This window comes from Natator depressus, chromosome 3 (genome assembly GCF_965152275.1).
Source record: "Natator depressus isolate rNatDep1 chromosome 3, rNatDep2.hap1, whole genome shotgun sequence".
NCBI classification, from domain to species: domain Eukaryota; kingdom Metazoa; phylum Chordata; order Testudines; family Cheloniidae; genus Natator; species Natator depressus.
The window spans coordinates 161,247,517-161,266,919 of NC_134236.1; the positions used below are offsets into that span (position 1 = coordinate 161,247,517).

At 45.6% G+C, this 19,403-nt stretch overlaps 2 protein-coding genes across 4 annotated transcripts in view; one reads left to right on the forward strand and one right to left on the reverse strand.

The window, feature by feature from the left end:
* Positions 1-9,681, reverse strand: part of BROX (BRO1 domain and CAAX motif containing) — a 28,522-nt gene extending 18,841 nt beyond the window's left edge. Inside the window, exons 1-5 of one of the 3 annotated variants that reach the window (XM_074949217.1) lie at positions 5,547-5,559; positions 4,249-4,355; positions 2,981-3,130; positions 2,110-2,206; positions 643-738 (exon numbers count right to left, since the gene is read on the reverse strand). In XM_074949217.1, coding sequence (XP_074805318.1) covers positions 643-738; positions 2,110-2,206; positions 2,981-3,041 — 254 coding nt within the window. In that variant the 5' untranslated portion in view covers positions 3,042-3,130; positions 4,249-4,355; positions 5,547-5,559. Of the gene's footprint in view, positions 1-642; positions 739-2,109; positions 2,207-2,980; positions 3,131-4,248; positions 4,356-5,546; positions 5,687-7,761; positions 7,835-9,526 lie in introns of those variants that run through there. The other 2 variants (XM_074949215.1, XM_074949216.1) reach the window with 2 other exon arrangements.
* Positions 9,564-19,403, forward strand: part of AIDA (axin interactor, dorsalization associated) — a 49,860-nt gene continuing 40,020 nt past the window's right edge. The window contains exon 1 of the mRNA XM_074949218.1: positions 9,564-10,058. Coding sequence (XP_074805319.1) covers positions 9,949-10,058 — 110 coding nt within the window. The 5' untranslated portion in view covers positions 9,564-9,948. The remainder of the gene's footprint in view (positions 10,059-19,403) is intronic.

Below are 19,403 nucleotides of genomic sequence, written 5' to 3' on the forward strand. Positions count from 1 at the left end.
ACATTAACATTTTTCAGGCTTCTCCAAGTGAAGAGCCACAGTGACTAGAAACTTCCCACACACACTCATTTAGAAAATGAAAAGTAGCTGGCTGAGACAATCTGAGTTACAAAGAGTTATTTCCTTTCTTTGCTATAACTTATTTTACCTCTGTGAAGAAAAGCCAATAAATTGTCAAGTTCTGCCAGTTACTTCTGTTCATTGATGCTGCTAGCCCAATTCCCTTAATGTTCAGCTCTGCCCAGTCAACAGACCCTGGGGAGCCAGGGAGGTAGACTTGGCAGCAAGAGATGTTGGAGGAGCTATGTGAACATGGGGGAAACTAGCCTTCACTCCAGTGTGACATTTTTCTATGCAGAAATAAAATATTGTAGATTTCAGTGGAAAATAGGCTTACAAAAATATGTTAGATCTAGGAGTGGCTGAAGTTTAAATTATGCATCTGACCATGATGTAGAGAAATTTGGTGTGTGCATTGTGGTTGGTTACATGTTGTAAGTGAAATGAAGTTTGCTGGGGAGACAAGGAGCCAGAGTGCATCTGAATGTTAAAGCATGTGAATGAAGTCTGCTTTAACTGAGGATTTCCTTTTTGTTGGGATATTATTGCAACAGAATTGCTAAAGGAGGAAAAAACACTTACTCTTCCTTTCCAGCCAGTCTCGATGCATATTTTGTGTACCATAGAGCCACGTTAAATCCCATGGAAACCAGTTCGAACACAGCATCCTGCTGGGCACTAAAAATAAAAAAATAAAGCAAAACAAGCAATTTCATGCTTTCCAATTTGTTTAGACAAGTTCTCTAACTTGTACTTCTGCAACATAACAAATTGTAGCTACCTGCATAAAGTAGGTTTGGTTTTCATTTATAATGTCAGAAACTTCCATTTTATAGCTTTTCTATTTCTTGGATTTCCTAACAATAATTTAATATTTTGCTTATCCCCCAAGAAGTCAGGTGAAAAAATCCCACAGGGTGTTCAAATATGTGCCTTCACATGGATTTTTTTCTGGGGTTGGGAAGAGAGTTTAGTAGAATTTTTATGTTAACAGGGTAACATGCTTTATTGAGCGAGGTTAACATTTCTCAAAAAGAAAAGGAGTACTTGTGGCACCTTAGAGACTAACCAATTTATTTGAGCATAAGCTTTCGTGCGCTACAGCTGCTCAAATAAATTGGTTAGTCTCTAAGGTGCCACAAGTACTCCTTTTCTTTTTGCGAATACAGACTAACACGGCTGCTACTCTGAAACCTGTTAACATTTCTCTTTCATTTATTTTTAAAATGCTTGTTTTGTGGAAAACCAAGGTCTGGGATAACTAGTTTAAACAAACAAAAAGATGTAGTCTCAGACCTGTTAACTTGGCAGTTATTCTGAAGTGCTTTCTACTGCATGCAGTTACTAATTACAAATAAAAGGCATGTAAGAATAGAAAGTTGCATAGATGTTAAAATACTCTTATGACAACAAGTTCATCGCACTTAAAGGGTAACTTATTCAGCTTGATTTAAGGATGTGGCAATAGGAAAACACATAGAAAAAACATCTATTAAAGAATCTGTTTACAGCTTATCAACAGCACCCAAAAGCATGCTATATGCTTCAGAAGACAGGGAGAAAGACCCTGACGAGAACAGTTTTGTCTACGTTTCAGGCGAGACACAATAGGGGAGTGAGGATATCACCAGAAAATATAAAGGTAAGACTTAAGTTTCAGATTTCCAGCACCAGAAACCACTACAATTATATACATTCTAATTGTTATTTTATATTATTAATTTTGTATGATTATTTCCTATTTTGCACTATAATAGTCTGTCTTCAGCTGCATATAGAGGATGTAGAAAGCCCCAACAGACTGGATCCAGCATTTCAATGTTGTGTCTTAACCTCAAATAAATGAAAGAGAGGCACTTTGGCATCTCCAGAACAACACAGTAATAGATATAAAGCAGAAGAACAAGGCAATTATTAAAACACTAATGTAATCAGCCTCTTGGGAACTACTTAATGATCAGCATTGTGCAACATTTACTACAGTGGCAGATCTATACTATAATCTAAGGAACCTGGCCACAGACATTGCAGACTCCATAGAACATATACCTTGGAACTTGTCCTTGTAATGTGTCTGTCCACTTAAAATTCTGAATATATCGCAACTTGCAGTCTTGGGAAGAGTTATCCAGTGAGACTATAAAGCCTGTCCAAAAAACAAACAAACAAACAAAAAAAAACAAAACAAAAAACACGCCAACAGGCAATTTAAACATTAGAAGGCAGCGATATAAAGATGCAAGTAGAGATGTAGACAGTTGGAACAGCAAAAAGTCCCTCTCAGGCCATTCATGTTACTCCTTAAAGCTTTTATTCTTCAGAAAGTTCAGAGAACAAGATTTACAACAGAAAAGACCAACTGGTCTTATCAGACACTCCCTGCTCCAACAAGCTATTGCCTCAGCCCTGTGAGCCTTGTGTACACTAGGGAAACACTGCTGAAGATTTCACTGTTGCTAAGCTCCTGGTATAAATGGACTGCTGGCAGTTTAAATACCTTGTCATCTAACTATACTCAGGAGAGGTTCAATCAACATGGTGCTTGAAAGAGTCATCCTCTAAAGTAGGGTTCCTAATACTGCTAACGCTGATAGGAAATATTTGAAAAATTTATTTGACACCGAAAAGGTTTTAGGCCTCCTCTTCATTGCAGTGTTAGTTCAATTTATAATTTGAATTTTGTCCCAACCTGATTCCTGTCCACAGACACAAATCTCTTAGGTGGTGCTTTAAGCTTGAGTTAGTTGGCCTGTCAGGGGAGCGACTGAAGCTTCAGTACTGGCAACACTTGTTCACATTAGTAATGCACTGGGGAAGCAACAACTCAGACGCTAATCCAATCACTCTAGGTAGCCTGAGTGTTGTTTTCACGCTCACTCAGGGTAGGCTAACTTGAGTGGAATAAACCAAATGAACTCACTCAAACTAACTGTGAAGACAAGTCCCAGTGACTGGATATGGATTCCCTTTATTGAGGGCATCCTTCTCCTCCACTTGTCTTCTCTGCAGCAGCTCGGACGGTAACCTCTCCTCTATCTGGGGAACCTGATTGGTCTGCAGTCTCAAGACCCTTGTGTGACACAGAGGAATATTTACTATAGATTATTATATTTTTTTAAAATGAGTGATTAAACATACAAGGGATTTTAAGGCTGATAGAGAGAATACGTAATTGTAATTTAAGCCAAAGGTAACTTGATTTGAAAGATTCACATGTCAGGCTGGGACATAGAAGGCTATAAGCATACTAATGAACCATCACTAACAGACAGAACACCACTGTTTGTGGAAAAGGCAAGTTATTATTTATGTAATTTCAAAACAATGTTTCAAATCAATGTAGGAAAGAACTGAACGGAGGTGGACAAGGAAGCAGAGGTTCATATAATATTGAATAAACTTATACAGTACAGTGGAGCTGGGAGGGGGGCAGATTTCAAATGAAAATGGCTGCAGAAAAAAGAGTAATTGTCCGTAGGCCAATATAGCCTAGAAAGCCATAACTAACGTGTTTCATTTAAGCTCAGCTCTGCCCATTGCACAGAATTCAATGATGTTACTTGACTGGCCTGTAGAGCAATTTGGACACACAGGGAAAATGCTGACTCAGAGTGGGTTACTGAGATCTTGGCATGCTGAGGGGCAAGAAAGAACGTGAGGAAGCATGACAGACATCTGAGCCATAAAATGTAAATGAATATCTACTGAAAACTCAGATACCAAAGTGACAAAAGCCATATCAGCACCTGGATAACTGTAGTTGCAAGACTGCTTTACTTAGCTAAACTATTACCTAATGTTAGACCTGATACTATTTTACACTTTTGATTTGGTATCCTCTCCATTCTGAGAGAAGTCATAGACCTGTTTTTAGGAGTAATGCAGTCTATTCCCAGAGACAAGGAAAATGAACTTCTCGCCTCCCCAGAAAGCAGAAGGTGGTTGAGATACCTAACCTGGAAAACTTGGTTAAAAGGCAGAGAGCAAAGGATCGTCCATGCTCCTAATACTGCCAGGATGCTGACTGAAGCTTCTACGGTTATAATGGGTAACAGGAACAGGAGACACTGTATTTCCTGGTGACCAGATAATGCCCCTACATAAGCTGGTATAACAAATGATTACGAGTTTCACTAAACCTAAGATTATTACATAAAACCTTTTATTTGCAGCTTGCAAAGTTCTTACCTTGCAAGAGTGAAAAGTACAAATCAGTTGCATTCTTTATCATTTCTGGATTACAACTCAAATCAGTAAATAGCTCCAAGAGTCGTACCCTGGATGATCTTAAGTCACTGTGTTTAAAAAAAAAAAAAAAAATTATACGAAAGGTGATCCTTTTAATAGTCCCCCACACTATTTCTTATCCTTCTAGCTAAGTGAAGTACCAATTTAATATCTGATAGCCACTGGAAAAAAAAGACACATCAAACACTTCTCAGGAAGGGAACAGATTTAACAAGTCTTTTTATCTCTTGTAGGACCCAACAGTCACTTCAACATTGGTATTTTCAGTTTAAAGTATGACTCATTTTGGACACATAATATGTAGTAGTTATCAATGTTAGTAAATGAACAATTTTAACTACTTTTTAACCCAAATTTTAACCCAACAGAAATATTTGTTATTCACCCAAAACTTCAGAGGTAGATCACTGTACCAGTGGTGCACTAGTAGAGTACATTATAATTAGAAGTAAATCCGTAATGGCACGTTCCAATAGTACCTTTTTATAATTGTGTTTATGCAATGATCTCAAATTACATCCCTTATATGAATTAAGCCTCACATGAAATAGATCAGTGTTGTACTCATTTCAGATCCATAAACGGAAGCAAAGAAGGTAAGTAACTTGCTCAAGGCCACACAGCAAGAGTGTGACAGAAGTTAAGGATAAAACCAAGGAGCCCTGACTCAAAGTCTCTTAATCAAAGATATATGCACACACAGTGTAATTGATTCTCTTGCTTTTGTAAATGAAGCCATGTGTTTGTATGCCAGAATGCATAGGAACTGATGTTCATCCTCTCCAGAGAAGTTAACATGGCAGGGGCAATATCAGCATTGGGATTTTACACTACATGAATAGATGGAATTGTAATCATGTTGCTGTATTTATAAGCTTGACTTAAATGCTTTTTCAGAGACACTCTTATCTCTACAATAGAACACTTCTGGTTTATTAATTTATGTACGTTACTTACACTAATCCTTCCACAATAGGATACACACAGAGCAAAAAAAGTGATGAGACGTCTAGTCCTTTTAGTCTCTGTTTTGTTACAACAGGTTTTTCTATGCAGCATCAGATTTGTAAGATTAGATTAATCATTATCTAGAACTAGATGCTGAGAATGCTATCAGTGGTTTATTGTCTCCCAGCCTACAAATCTCTAGTCTCTTCAAAACACTAACACTAGAAAGATGTCCATTATACACCCTGAACACTGGAAAAGAAGTCAGTGTTAGTCTGAAACATACTTACTTGCAAATCTTTGTTGCAGCAGGACTGCTGGCTACCCCATAGAAATTGAATGTGACAGGAGCTGTAGCCTTTAAAGGGTTGCGATGAAACCAGTGGGTCATATCTCTCAAGTACTGTTTGCAATGTTACTTATTGGAAACCTAAAGATTGGAAGAAAACAGTTACATGACGGTAACTGGGGTCTCCTATTTCTCTAGTGCATCTGATGCTCCACTTGGGTCTATAAAGTGCACGTGAGATACATTTTTTTTATTCGCAAAGCGCTATAAGTAATTTTAAAGGGGGTGGAGGGAGAATTGTTGGAGATCCCAGACCTGTTAGATATATTGATATGTATTTACATACTTTTTGAAACTCTGAACTCACCACTGTAGGGCACTATTCCACAGCTCTTTTACAGGCTTAGCTCACACTGAAAAAATGGGAGATTGCACAGGAAAACCCACAGCAGCAAGCCCTTATTATAGTACAAGAGAAACTCTTTAAGGTGGTAGGCCATAAAGTTTTACTTGTCTTTCCTCCCATGCTTCCTCAGCACCAAGAAGTCTTCCACTCTTCACGACTTTCCCTTTAACAGAGGGCTGGACGCTCAATTACAAAGCATGCTCAACCACAATCAAGGCAATTTGCAATCTGATGGGTGTTTCCATACAGCAACATACTTTTAGGAGACATCAGTTGTTAGAAGTGCCTTTTTTCACTTTTGTCTGGTAAGGCAATAGTTTGTCTGATGTGGCCTGTGGCACAGTTATCCATGCCTTTTTGATATCCATACTCAATTATTGCAATGCCTGCTATTTGAACCTACATTTGGAGACTGGAAGACTGCTTCCCTATAGCATTAGCAGAAAGATTCTTCTGAAGACTGTCCTGACTTTTGGGTAGGGTGCATCATTGATTTAGAAAGTTCTTTTATGGAGAGGATCCTGACTACGAGACACCTTTTTTTCATTTTCTATGTGTACAGTGCCTCACACAGTGGCTCCTGGTCCATGACTAGGGCTCCTAAGCAATTCAGTAATACAAATAATAATATTCATACTAACAGTCTTTAGAGCTAACTGTCTGGGTCTAATAGTACAGAATATGCAGCAGAGGCCCCTTGACATCAGAATGTATTTCAGACAGTTCTAAAGTCAATTACTGTTTAGAGCCATGGTGTGTGGCTATTCTGTTTTTACAGATCTTTCTGGAGTAGAGGTGGAGAGAAGCAAAAGAACAGATTGTTGGCCTAGATAATTAGTCAACTTTTTTTCTGGCATGGGGAAGAGAGGAGAATCTTTTTGTGGACAGCAAATGCCTCACTGTATTTTTCCCCAAGGCATAATGCACCTAGTAACATTTGCAAGAGGGAAGATTTGAGAGGCTTCAAAATAAGATGAACTAGAGGAAGGTATCAGACTACACCTAGAGAGCTCTCTTTTCTGTTCTGAATCCTGTCCTCAATATAGCAGCACAATGACAACCATGGTGGTCAAGTGTCTGAGCAAACTGTCACTTCAGCAACTTTCGATGAAGCAATCTCTTCTTTGGGCATTACAAGGAAGCAGGCGGCCAAAGAAAGTGCTCAGAGCAATTACAAATAACTATGTCCTTTTACAAGTATGTATGAAAACTGTTCAATAATTCTTGTATTAAATTACTCTGCTAAGCAGAAACCCAGAATATTTAAAGAACTGGGACTAGTAACCTGGACAATTTTAAAGATCTTGTAAATCTGCCAAGTCAAGAGCTGGGTGAGTTTGTCCTGCACTTGGTAGTATCACTACCACGTTTCGTGGTGTATTGCAAGTAATATACACACGACCATGGAGAGCTGCTGGGAAAGTTACAGCGCCTCACCAGCTGCTTGGGGAACGCGAGGGACTGCGGGCCCGCCTGCCACAGCTACACCAGTGGGGTACAACTTTGTCTAGACCCCGGAGACCCCTCTCCCAAAGCGCTCCCAACCCTGTCCCCCGTCTGTGGTCCCCAGCTTGAGAGCCAGGATTTAGCCCACGCAACGAGCCAAAGCAGGAGGGCCGCACTTCCCAGCGCCCTCAAAGGCCAAGAAACCCAGCGCGACAGCCAGGCCAAGCTCACAGCAACGGAGTCCCGCCCCGACCCCTCCCCTGGCCAGGCTCACTCACGGGCAGACACCCCCACGAGGCGTCGGGCCCGCACAACCCAGCCGCCGCCTCGCTCTCTTACACTATGGGTGGGGGCTGCTGTTTACCTCCGTGGACGAGCCTGCTTCTGATGCAGAACCCGCCCCGCTACGCGCTGGCGCAGCAACCTCAGCTCACAGCGAGACCGCTTCCGCCCTTACTGTTCCTAGATTCCCCCTCCAAGCAGCCCTACTTCCGCCCTCATCGCTTGCGCCGGCGCAGTATGGAGCCCACGCCAGTCCGTGCGCAAAATGGCCGCCGCCACGCAGGCACAGGTAGAGGAGAGCCGATCTCATTGAGAGCCTGCGGACGATCGGGGGCATTGATCCCTGCCAGCTGTGCTAGAGAACGGATTCCCCCAAATCTCTGGCAACTAAGCATACAGACCTGCTTCTCCCGCACCCCAAGGAAGGTGGTGGAATGGAGGCCGCTGTTTAGGGCGACCAGATGTCCCGATTTTACAGAGACAGTCCCGATATTTGGGGCCTTTTTCTTATATAGGCTCCTATTACCCCCCACCCCATGTCCCGATTTTTCACCCGTGCTATCTGGTCACCCTACCGCTGTTCCCCCCCCCCCCCACTCGGGCTCTAGACCTCTGAATGAGCAGATCCACAGAGAGGTGCGAGTGTCTGGCTGAAATATCCAGCCAAGCTCTCCCTTCTCGAGGCTGCGTGTGTCACACTCTGCCCGCAGCCAGCCCGCCCGCCCCTTTCTCTCACACACACAATATCCGAGCACCTCTGACAGGGCAAGTGTCTTTCCTCCGCTACCCCACTCGCAGCGAGTGACAGATGGAGCCAGCGCTATGCTACAGGCGATGCAGAGGTTACAAACTGGTCCCTCCACTCGAGCCCCAGAGGATGCTGTTCGGAGACTGATTTGATGACAAGCTGAAGTCCTGACTTGAGCCTTCCGTAACGGCTAATGCGCAGCCAGTCCGAAGAAAAAGAGAGCCGCTCTCATTATTTCCCAAAGCTGCGGCTCCCTTCAAACAGGTCACACGTTATTAACGTAACCCCCATCAAATTCAGAAATCCCGCATCCACCCACATACTTAACATCTAGCCCGGCACAGTGTTCCGAGTTTCAGTCCCCGTGTAGGTGATATGTATACTCGGTTAGTACCCCCACCAGGTTTTTGTTGCTCCTCCTCCACACAGATGGCCTCCTATTATCATTACAATTGCACTGGCTCCAGGCAAGACTTGACAAGTACAACACCTTCACCCAGACCAGCTCGTCTGAACTGTGCCCGCTCTAGCACTACAGACAGGAAGCGCATAAAACGCGGCTCGATTGGTTCTCCCAGCCAGTCCCACCCTTCAGGGGCCACTGAAGGGAGGAATCCTCAGCACCTCGTGTTTGCGCCTCATGACAGCCTGGGGGAGCAACTGTATCGGCCTATGGGGGGCAGTCTGATTGAGACCGTTTGCAACTGAACTGTACCTAGATCTGGGAAAGCCACGTGGGTCTCCCAAATACAGGCAGGAAAACACACCTGCCTCAGGAGAGGAGACTAACCACTGCCGGGAAACGGACCCCCAGCGAGGAAAGGGAAGGGTGTGACGCGAGGGTTATTAAACACATTCCCCGGTAGCCGGAGGAGGAGGAAAGGGAGACGCTGACAGCCAGGACACGGATTTCCCTACTGCAAGGAGACTCGCCCTCTGACAGGAACGAACCGCCCCCTACTCACTTACACAGGACACCCACCCCAGCGCAACCCTTGGTCCGAGCAGCACTGGGAGCCGGGCCGCCTCGTTACTGCCCAAAGGCGCAAGCCAACCCCAACTACGGCTGGGGGGGATGGGGGAGGCACCTGCTGCTCACCTGGCACTGGGGACTTCCCGCACAGGAACAGCTGGAGCTGCACCGGCTCAGGAGCAGGACGCTGCTCCCAGCGACCAAACACCGAACTTGAGGCCCGCCCAGGACGAGCAGAGTTGCCGGCTGACCCCGTGACCTCCTGTCCCATGACACACACCGAAGCGGAAGGGTCTGCGCCGACTTCCTGGAGCTGAGGGCGAGGCGGCTTCGATAGCAACGGCCTCCCCCGCCCGTTGGGGCCGAGGGCGTGGCCGGCGCAGACTAGCCTGCTGGGAGGGGCGGGGCTGACTGCAGGCGGCCGCCAGGTTCGGTTGCCGCCGCAAATGGGCTTGGTCGGTGGCTGGGGTGGCTGCTGGGCTGGAGGGAGCGGCTCGCCTGTGTGATGGCCGGCCCCGGGCTGAGCATGCTGCCCTAGTGCGGGGGCCATGTCGGAGGCAGCTCGGAGCCTCCTGCAGCGCTGGGGCGCTAGCTTCAGGAAGGGAACCGACTTCGACTCGTGGGGGCAGCTGGTGGAGGCGATAGACGAGTATCAGATGTGAGTGCGGGGCGGCGCCGGGACGCGGGCGGGGGGCCAGGAGCGGAGACGGGCAGGGATGGAGGGGGCTGGGATCCTGGCTGGGGGTTGGGAACGGGGCCGGGCCGGGACACCGGCTGGGAGTGGGGCGGCAGGACGTTGGCTGGGGGCGGGAGGGGGCACTGGGGCTAGAGAAGGGACTGGTTCAGTAGTGCCCGGCCCTGGCGTGCCCGGTGCTGTACGCGCCACGCAAGGTCTTGTCCCTCACAGTCCAAGAAGTCAGGTGCCCTGTGAGGGACGGGGGCAGAGAGGCCGCTCCCACCTGAGCAGCGCCCCTCCCTGTCCTGGCACCGTGTAACGTACCCAGCTGAGGCAGCTGAACTGATCCTGCTGCCTCTAGGGCTGGCACTTGTGGCTGGTCTCTCCTAGGGGTGGTGGCAGGGGTGGGGCTGTGGGCAGGCTGGGTGGCTGCTGGGCACAGCAATGAGATCAGTGGTTCTCAAACTTTTATACTGGTGACCCCTTTCACATAGCAAGCCTCTGAGTGCAAGCCCCCCCTATAAATTAAAAACACTTTTTTGTATATTTAACACCATTATAAATGCTGGAGGCACAGTGGGGTTTGGGGTGAAAGCTGATCTCTCGTGATCACCGTGCCCCCCCATGTAATAACCTTGCAACTCCCTATGATGTAATCTCGTGACCCCCTGGGGGGTCCTGACCTCCAGTTGGAGAACCCCTGGATTAGAGTATGAGTGGTGTGGGATTTTTTTTTGGAGGGGGGGTTAAGGGTCTGTCTTGTGGAGTTGGGGCTCCACAAGGGGGATCTGGGGAAGTTAGGGAGGCTGTCGATTTGCTTTGGATGTTAGCCTGTGGGCATCATGGAGCCTGTGGGCAGCTGAAGGTGACACCTGAGCATGGGACTTGGCAATGGCTCGGAACAGCTGTTGGAAGGAATAGTTGAGTATGAGATGTGGGTGCCAGGGCTGGGGGGAAGCAGATGGGGCATTGATGGGCCTAGTCCCTACTTACTTACGAGAAAGGGCTGTCCCACCCTGCTCTTTGGCATGTATGAGCCACTGTTCACTTGGCGGGGGTCAGAGCCCAATCTGCATGGGCAAAGGGCTTACTGCCCCATTTGCATCATGGAGGCTCCCTCATAAAAGAAGAGGAACTACCCTTGGGGTGGAGGGCAGATACTGCCTGCAGTTGTTAGTGCCTCTCTTGAGAGGGCAAGCTGCCAAGCGCACACAGCAGCACTGGTTAGACCTTTGATCATCCTTGGTGTGTGTGTATGTAAAACAAACAAACAAAACCAAAAAACCAATAACCTTTGCCATATACTGCCCTGTCTCTAACTTCCTTTTGGGGGATGGAGGTGGATAGGAAGATTATCAAGGTAATTATGAGACTATTTCAGCTATACTCTGAGTCTGTAGATTTCCTTGATCCCTTTTTCTGTGTATAGAACAGACTGCAGTGGCATCAGTTGTTGATCTCCTCCTACTGATGGAAAAAACTCAACTGTCTGTTAATATTTGTTCCATCCGCAACTTTTTGATGCACCATTGATTTAATGGTGGTGACTGCCTGTGGAATCCTGCAGGGGTGGACAACGGCAACTCTTCCATGAGTTAATTCCTTAAACTTGGAAAGGTCTCAGTGCTGAGCAAGTTCATCCTTCCCGTAAAAGCCCCCCTCTCTTTTGCTCTATATTTTAAAGTACTTCATACAGTAACAGTATCTGGACAGTTGATTGGTTGGGCTGCGCCACAGCTTGGCTGTTAGGAAAATGCCTACCAAAAGAGAAGAATCTTGCACTGTGATCTGAAGATTGCAGATCTTGGGCTCAGCTTGATCATGGGGTGGTGAATTTCCTAAGAGGCCTGTTGCTTGGAAAATCCTTCAGGTTCACACTTGTGCTCCATCATTCGTAGTATTCTCAGAGAAAGATAGCCTGATCAAAATCCTAAATGACTTAGGAAGACAAGGGCCAAGACTTTGAATTTTATCTGAAATTGGGCTTGTAAATCAGAGTAAATTATAAAACACTGATGTTTATGCTGTCATCACCTCTCTCCACTTAGCAAATGGGGTGACACAAGTTGAACAGTTTGGTTTCCTATTGGTTTTCTGAATAAGGACAGGGTATTGTAATAATAAAACCTTGGGAAGGAAAACAAGGAGGTCTGTTGCTAGTGCAGTACTTGAAAAGGGGTGGAGTTCCTTCACCAGGTGAAAGTAAAAGGTGTTTCCAATAGTTATTGTTATGTGGACATCCATAAGGAAAAAAGAGTCAACCATAACCTGAAAGTTTGAAATCATCTTGGCAATCTAAGAACATAAAATCTCAGTAGAGGGTGAAATCAGTTTCCCAAAGTGAAGGTTTCTCCAGGCTTTTTCACTCTGAGGTCACTTCATGAGGGTGCCGGGTCCGAGAGTATGTATCTTCTTACTGCTTGGTTTGTAAAATACTTAATTCTGCAGAACAATCCAGTTTGAGAACATCAGCTCTAATTACTACTCTCTTTTCACCAGCTTCACTTCTTTCTGGTCAGGACTGAGCTGAAGCAGGTGTCTTTCACATGCACTCTTATTTCTGTCTGATTTGTAACAGGAGACTCCTTTTCTAACACAAGTGTACAACCATTCAGCTGGGTGTCATCAACATGTTGGTGACAGTGTAGTACATATCTGCTGATGATCTCAGTGGTTTTATATGTTGAATAAGAGAAGTGATAGGCATGAGCCTTGAAGAACCCCACAAGAGGGGACCTTTCATGAGGAGGAAGAGGGTCCCATTGCAGTCTTCTGATCTTTCATAGGAAAGAGCAAAGCCAGTTTAACATGACTCTGTTCACATCTTCTGGGTACTACAGGCAGGTTAGTAGCATCTCTTGATCAGGCCCATGGAGGCCGCTAATAAATAACAGCACTAGCATGGATATTTTGACCTATTTTTTAGCCTAGGGAGATACACCAGCATGGTTTAATGCTGTTGCATGTCAAACCCTAGTCTGAAGCCATATTAGAAGGGGTCTGTCTAAATTGTCGCAGTTGGCTGAAGTTGACTAGCTCCGATGGTATCAATTTACCCGGGAAGTGGAGGTTGGAGATGGGGTGGTCACTGGCAAGCTTGCTTGCATTGCATAATGGCTTCCTGAGTACAAGCTGGCTTATAGCATAGTTTTAGTGCTGTTGGTGGGTTCAAAAAAGAACTAGAGAGGTTCATGGACTTGTTAATGACTATTAGCCAAGATGGTCAGGGGGACAGCCCTATGCTCAGGGTGTCCCTAAACCTCCAACTGCCAGAAGTTCTGAGTGGACAACAGGGGATGGATCACTTGAAATTGCCCTGTTCTGTTCATTCTCTTTGAAGCAGTTGGCACTGGCTGCTATTGGAAGACAGGATACTGGGTTAGGTGGTCTATTGGTCTGATCCAGTATGGTCATTCTTATGGGGCAAAACAACTGCTTGCCTCCTGCAAGTGTCTGTGAACATGTGGTCAGGTCTTTGCACTGGCTTCCTGCACTTCCAAAAGCAATGCAAAGTGTTGGTAGAGCCCTGAATGACAAGGACAGCCTGTCTGAGTGACCATCTCTTGAACCATCCTAGCAGTTCAGATTGGCTGGAAGACCTGTGGATTGGCATCAGGACCTTCTCAATTAAAGACCCCTTATCCTTGGAATTCTCTTCCCTGGGCAGTTCAGATAGAGCAAACTTTAGAGAACAATGCAAGACGCATTTACTTAATTGCTTTCTTACATTTCTGACAAATGGAAAGATGGTTGTGCTGATACTTCTATAATCAACAGCAGTGGTTCTGCTATGGGAATAAATTCTTTATAAATCATTACAATTAGTACTACTGTGCATACAGTGTATCTTCACACAGGTTAAAGCACAGCACGGGGACAGTAGATCTGAGCTCTATTTCTGCCATGTGTGACCTTGCGTAAGTCATGTAACTTTTCTTTGCCTCTATTTCCTTGTCTATAAAAGGGAGATTAAAACCACTGTGTTGTGTCTATGCTATTTTTCCCTCCCCTGGTTGGAAGGTGCTATAAGAACTTAATAACTGCTCCAACTCCACATGTCCTCTTGCTGGGTTTTTGATTTGTAGGATCTTGAGCTTAAGACACAGAACTGGGAGTTCAGACTTCCAGTGGCAAGTTACCTAATCTCTCTTTGCCTTTGTTTCTGCATTTGTAGAATGGCATAATGTACATCTCACAAGGGTTGTAAAGCTGGATTCATTCAATAGTGTAAGTTATGGGGAAATCCTAGATGGAAGGAGCTGGAAAAATGTTGAGTACTGTTGTTGTTTTGGTGTCCCTTTATTTATAGGCAATCACAGCAATTGACACTGAAGCTCCATTTGTTTAATTTTTTCCTTCCTCACTGGAAGGAAAATTGTAGCTCTTCCCATGGATTCTCTTCAAAATGCCCCTTAGTTTCCTTTCACTTTCTTGGGCTATTTGCTTACTGTAACTTTCCAGTCCAACCCCTTGATGCTCCTCTCTCTTTGATTGTGGGTGGAGTCTCCATTCAGGATGTGATGATGAGGGGAGCAAATGTCAACTAAGCTATGCAATACAGTTTCAGCCCATCCTTGCCTGCATTTTATCTCCAACATCAGAGAACATGTGGTTATTACCTACTGCACCAGTTGCTACTCTCCTCCTAGACCCATCACCTGTGGAAACTTTATGGGGGGATCTGACAGCTGCTATAAAGCCTGCATTGACTTTCATTAAACCAGGTTTCCTCTACTGGCAGTATAGCCTAGAGCTAATTTTTTGGTTTGGTTTTAAAAAAACCCCCAGAAAACAAAATCAAGTTTAGTACCTGTTTGTGAAAGTGGCTGCAGGTTGTGAAGGGCATTAGTTTCCCAGTTTGCTTAGAGCAAATATTAAAGCCCCATGGTACCTTGTTTTTTTCATTTTTTAAAAAGAGGTTAATGTGTTTGGTGCTGCTCTGAGTATATTTTGTCTGTTTCTTCCCCTCCCTCCCCCCCCCCCCATCGAACTTGAGTGAACATCTCCATGAATGCCTGTTCCAGTGACATGTTTGTATAATGATTAAGAATCTGGGATGGGGTAGTCTACCCCTTATGGGTGGTGGTGCCTAGGGGTCAGCCCAACCCCTGTCACCTGAAATGGCCCATTAAGATTTTGAAAGGTTTCGATGATTGCAAAGACCTAGGAAATAAGAGGGTGTTGGTAGAGGGGAAGCAGTCCCGGGAATTAATAGTGTGTTGGAGAAAATCGGTTATTGTTTCTTTAAGGACCCAAGGCCAGGAGCATTGCAGAGTGTGTGAGGAGGAAGGAAGAGGACAAGGCTCCCCTCACCAATCGGGTATAAGCTGGGAGAAGGGAACTAGTGTATATGCTGCCTCCTCCCTCATAGCATGGCACATACCAGCAGGAGAAGGCTGGTGCTGAACTCTCTAAGCCTGAGGACTAACTGGGGAAAAGAAGGCAGCTGAAGAAGAAACTTGTTAAGGCCCTACAACTGGCCTAAGTTACACCTCCGCTCCAGGGAGTAAAGCAGGGGATTCCTGGCATGAGAGTAACTGTTTAGGGTACAACCCAAGCTCCATAAAGGGGCCTCCTGAACAGGGGCAAGAAAGCTGACCAGGACTGTTATATGGGCCTGGAATGGGTGTGAACTGGGTCAACTACTAAACTGAGTTGCACTTCATAGAAAGACTTAATAAATCAGACCCCACAAAAGGGATACTGTGGCATTACCCAAGGTATAATCTGGACTGTTGAACAGCTGTGTCCTCTCAATTCTCTAACTTGGGGTGCCTTTTACACTGCTTCACTGTGTGAGGGCAACCACTCTAGGTCCACTCATACACAGCCTACAGCATGTAAGTATTCCCAGCTATACAATGAGTGTATGGCCAGCCACTCTTTAATTACATTGCAGAGCAAACCAGCAAATTCAGTCCCAGACTTGCCCCTAGAAATGTGTGTCTTGTACTGCCCAGGCCTCTGCTGGACAACACAAGCTCATATAAAGTATGTCATTTTATTAATAGAAAATGATATGCACAAATCCCGTTATCTCAAATGGCGTTTCCCAAACACTTCAATCCAATCACATTGGTTTAGATAAACAAAGTTTAGCTACAGATAGATTTTAAGTGATTACAAATAATGAGGCATAAAAGTCAGAATTGGTTACAAAGAAACTAAAAGTAAAACACAATTAATATGACAGGTTTCAGAGAAGCAGCCGTGTTAGTCTGTATTCGCAAAAAGAAAAGGAGTACTTATGGCACCTTAGAGACTAACAAATTTATTTGAGCATAAGCTTTCGTGAGCTACTGCTCACTTCATCGGATGCAGTGCGCTGTAGCTCACAAAAGCTTATGCTCAAATAAATTTGTTAGTCTCTAGGGTGCCACAAGTACTCCTTTTCTTTTCACAATTAATATCTCACTTAACAAGCTAGAAAGCGAAAGGTCTGTCTCTCACCACATGCTTCAGTAGTCCTACTGGCAGAATTCCTTTCAGACAGGATCCCTCCATCAGTCCAAAGCTGTTACTTTTTTCCTCAGATATCGTAGCTGCTGTGGATTGAGAAAGGGAGGACGTTTTGGGGCATCTGTTCCCCATTCTTATACCTTTCCCTCTTTTTTGAGAATCGTTTCCAGCTGGGGTTCAGGAGACAAAGTCTGTGGGGATGGGAAAGATGTAAATTTTTTGGTCACCCTCTTTTTCTTGCCAAAGAATGGCCAGTTAACCAGGTAATGGTCTATTTGATTTCATTGACACCTGGCTAAGGCGTCAGTTTGCTTTTTATCTCTGAGGAACTGATTTGTGGCTGCTTCCCCAAATTTGGAATATGTCTTAGAGCTTGTCTACACTGCAAGGTAACTTTTTTCAGAAAAAAATCCCTAGTTTTGGCGACAAAAAACTTCCACCCCTGCAAGAGACTTTTGTCTTTTCCCCTCCCTTTATTGTTGACAAACAGCCAATGTAGACGACCACAGGTTTTTTTCTCTCGATTTTATTGGCCTCCAGAAAGTATCCCACAATTCCCATGCTGCCGCTCTGGTCAGCAGTTTGAACTCCACTGCCCTGCAGCCAACCCGTCGCTCCCCCATGCAAGACCCAGGACTTTTAAATCTCATTTCCTGTTTGCTGGCTTCCCAGAGGAGCTTCCCAGGTGAGCATGGTGGGCTATCACACCAAACGCGCCCCCACTTGGACCACTGCTGAGTTGTTGGATCTGATTAATATATGGGGAGAGGAGTCTGTTCAGTCGCAGCTGTGAGTGACCCGTAGGAATCAGGACACATTGGCAGATTTCTCAAGGGTTGTGCGAAAAGGGCTATGATCGGGACATGCAGCAGTGCAGAGCGAAGATAAAGGAGCTGAGGCAGGCGTACCATAAGGCACGGGAGGCGAACCATCACTCCTGTGGTTCACCTAAGACCTCCTGTTTCTATAAGGAGCTGAATGCTATCCTCGGTGGTGACCACACCTCCATTGCCGATTGCCCTGTGGATACTTCACATGTAGCGGAAAGAGGGGGTAAACCCACAGGCTGGAATTGTGGATGAAGAAGTCAAGGTAGAAGAGGATGTGGTACTCCCAGCGGGGTCCCCCAGTGGGGCAGGCAGCCAGGAACTTTTCTCCACTGCAGAAGTGCTCAGCGGAGAGCAGGAAGCAGATGAGACTCCAGGTAAATTGCTGTGGCTTGTGTAGGGAATTGAAAAGTGGGAGGCAGGTAGTGTTTTCTGTGAGCTGGACGTTGTCCTGTGAAGCTAATCTGCATGGCCAAGCAGGGTGTCGATGTACATCGAGTTCTGCAGGGAATCCTCCAGAGAGGGAGGCTTTGGAAAGTTTCCAGGAGGTACTTGTTAATCCTCTGCCTCAGATTCCAAGGGATTGCAGCCTTGTTAGTTCCCCCATTGTACGAAACTGTACCATACCATTTAGCAATCACTGGAGCTGGGACCAAAGCAGCACATAGCTGAGCTGCATATAGACTGGGATGCAAGCTGCAAGCATTCAGCGGCTGAGCCCTGGTTTCTCTGGTCACCCTCAGCAGGGGGATGTCAGCCAGCAGGTTGGCCGCCTGTGAAAAAGTATGGGATAATTTTAGAATGAGTTCCCTGCAAGCCGTGACCTTTTTGTCTGTACACACAACCAGCTTCCCCCCACTCCTGAAACTCACCATGATTGGGGTGCTTGCAGAGCCGTGTGCCTGCTTAGAGTCTCCGAGAGAGAGTGATTTCTACTAGCAAAAGGCCCTTGTTACTAAAATGTTTCAGTCGTTTGCTTGAATGTAACAATCCCCCTTCTGTTAGAACATATCATGCACCCCCGCAGACCGGCAGCGGCAGATAAGAAAAAAACCTAGGCATAACAAAGAAGACGTACTCTGCAAGGTTCTACAGCATGATGAGAGACAGACCGGGGAATGGAAAGAGTGCTGGGAAACCGAAAGGCAGGACAGAAAAGAGAATACTGCTTTTGCTAGGCATGATGATAAAAGTTATGGAGGATCAGACAGAGATGCTCAAGTCATTGATACAGCTGCACACTGAGCAGATCCGAGTTGGAGCGCCACTGCAGCAGATATACAATTCTTTGCCAACCCCACCCCCCTCTATGCCCACACATTCCTTTTCACTTCCCATTCCCCATCACTCCACCCCCTCTTACAGCTTGCACAAAGATACCTGGAGCTACGTTCAGTTGTGAGGTTTTATCGTTTTTCACAATAAATAAAGGCTAAGGTATCTAATGGTACAACATTTTTATTCTGTGTTCTACAAAAGCGTATAACAATCAATTCACTCTTGGGGACAGGCTTCTAAAGCATTGTGTTGCATGGATCTTGGGCCCCAAAATTGTGTATGGATGCAACAGGGAAGCAACTCCAAAGCAGACCTGTGTTACTGCCCCTCATTGTCAAAGTGGTTCCTCAAAGCCCCTCTGATGTTAATAGCAACCCCTTGGGCCTCTCTGATAGCCCTAGCATCTGGCTGTTCAAACCGTGCAGCCAAGCACTCTGCCTCAGTGCTCCACACCTGAGCAAACATTTCACCCGTGGATTCACACAGATTATGCAAAGTGCAGCATTTGGCTATGACCATGGGAATATTATCCTTGGTAAGGTCTAGTCTGCCATTTAAACACCTCCAGCGAGCTTTCAAACTGCCAAAGGCACATTCGACTACCATGCGGCACCTGCTCAGCCTGTTGTTAAAACACACCTTGCTGCTGTCCAGGTGCCCTGTGTAAGGTTTCATGAGCCAGGGCTGTAAGGGGTAAACCCGGTCTCCCAGGATTACCATTTCCACATCCCTCACTGTGAACTTGGGGTCTGGAAAGAAAGTC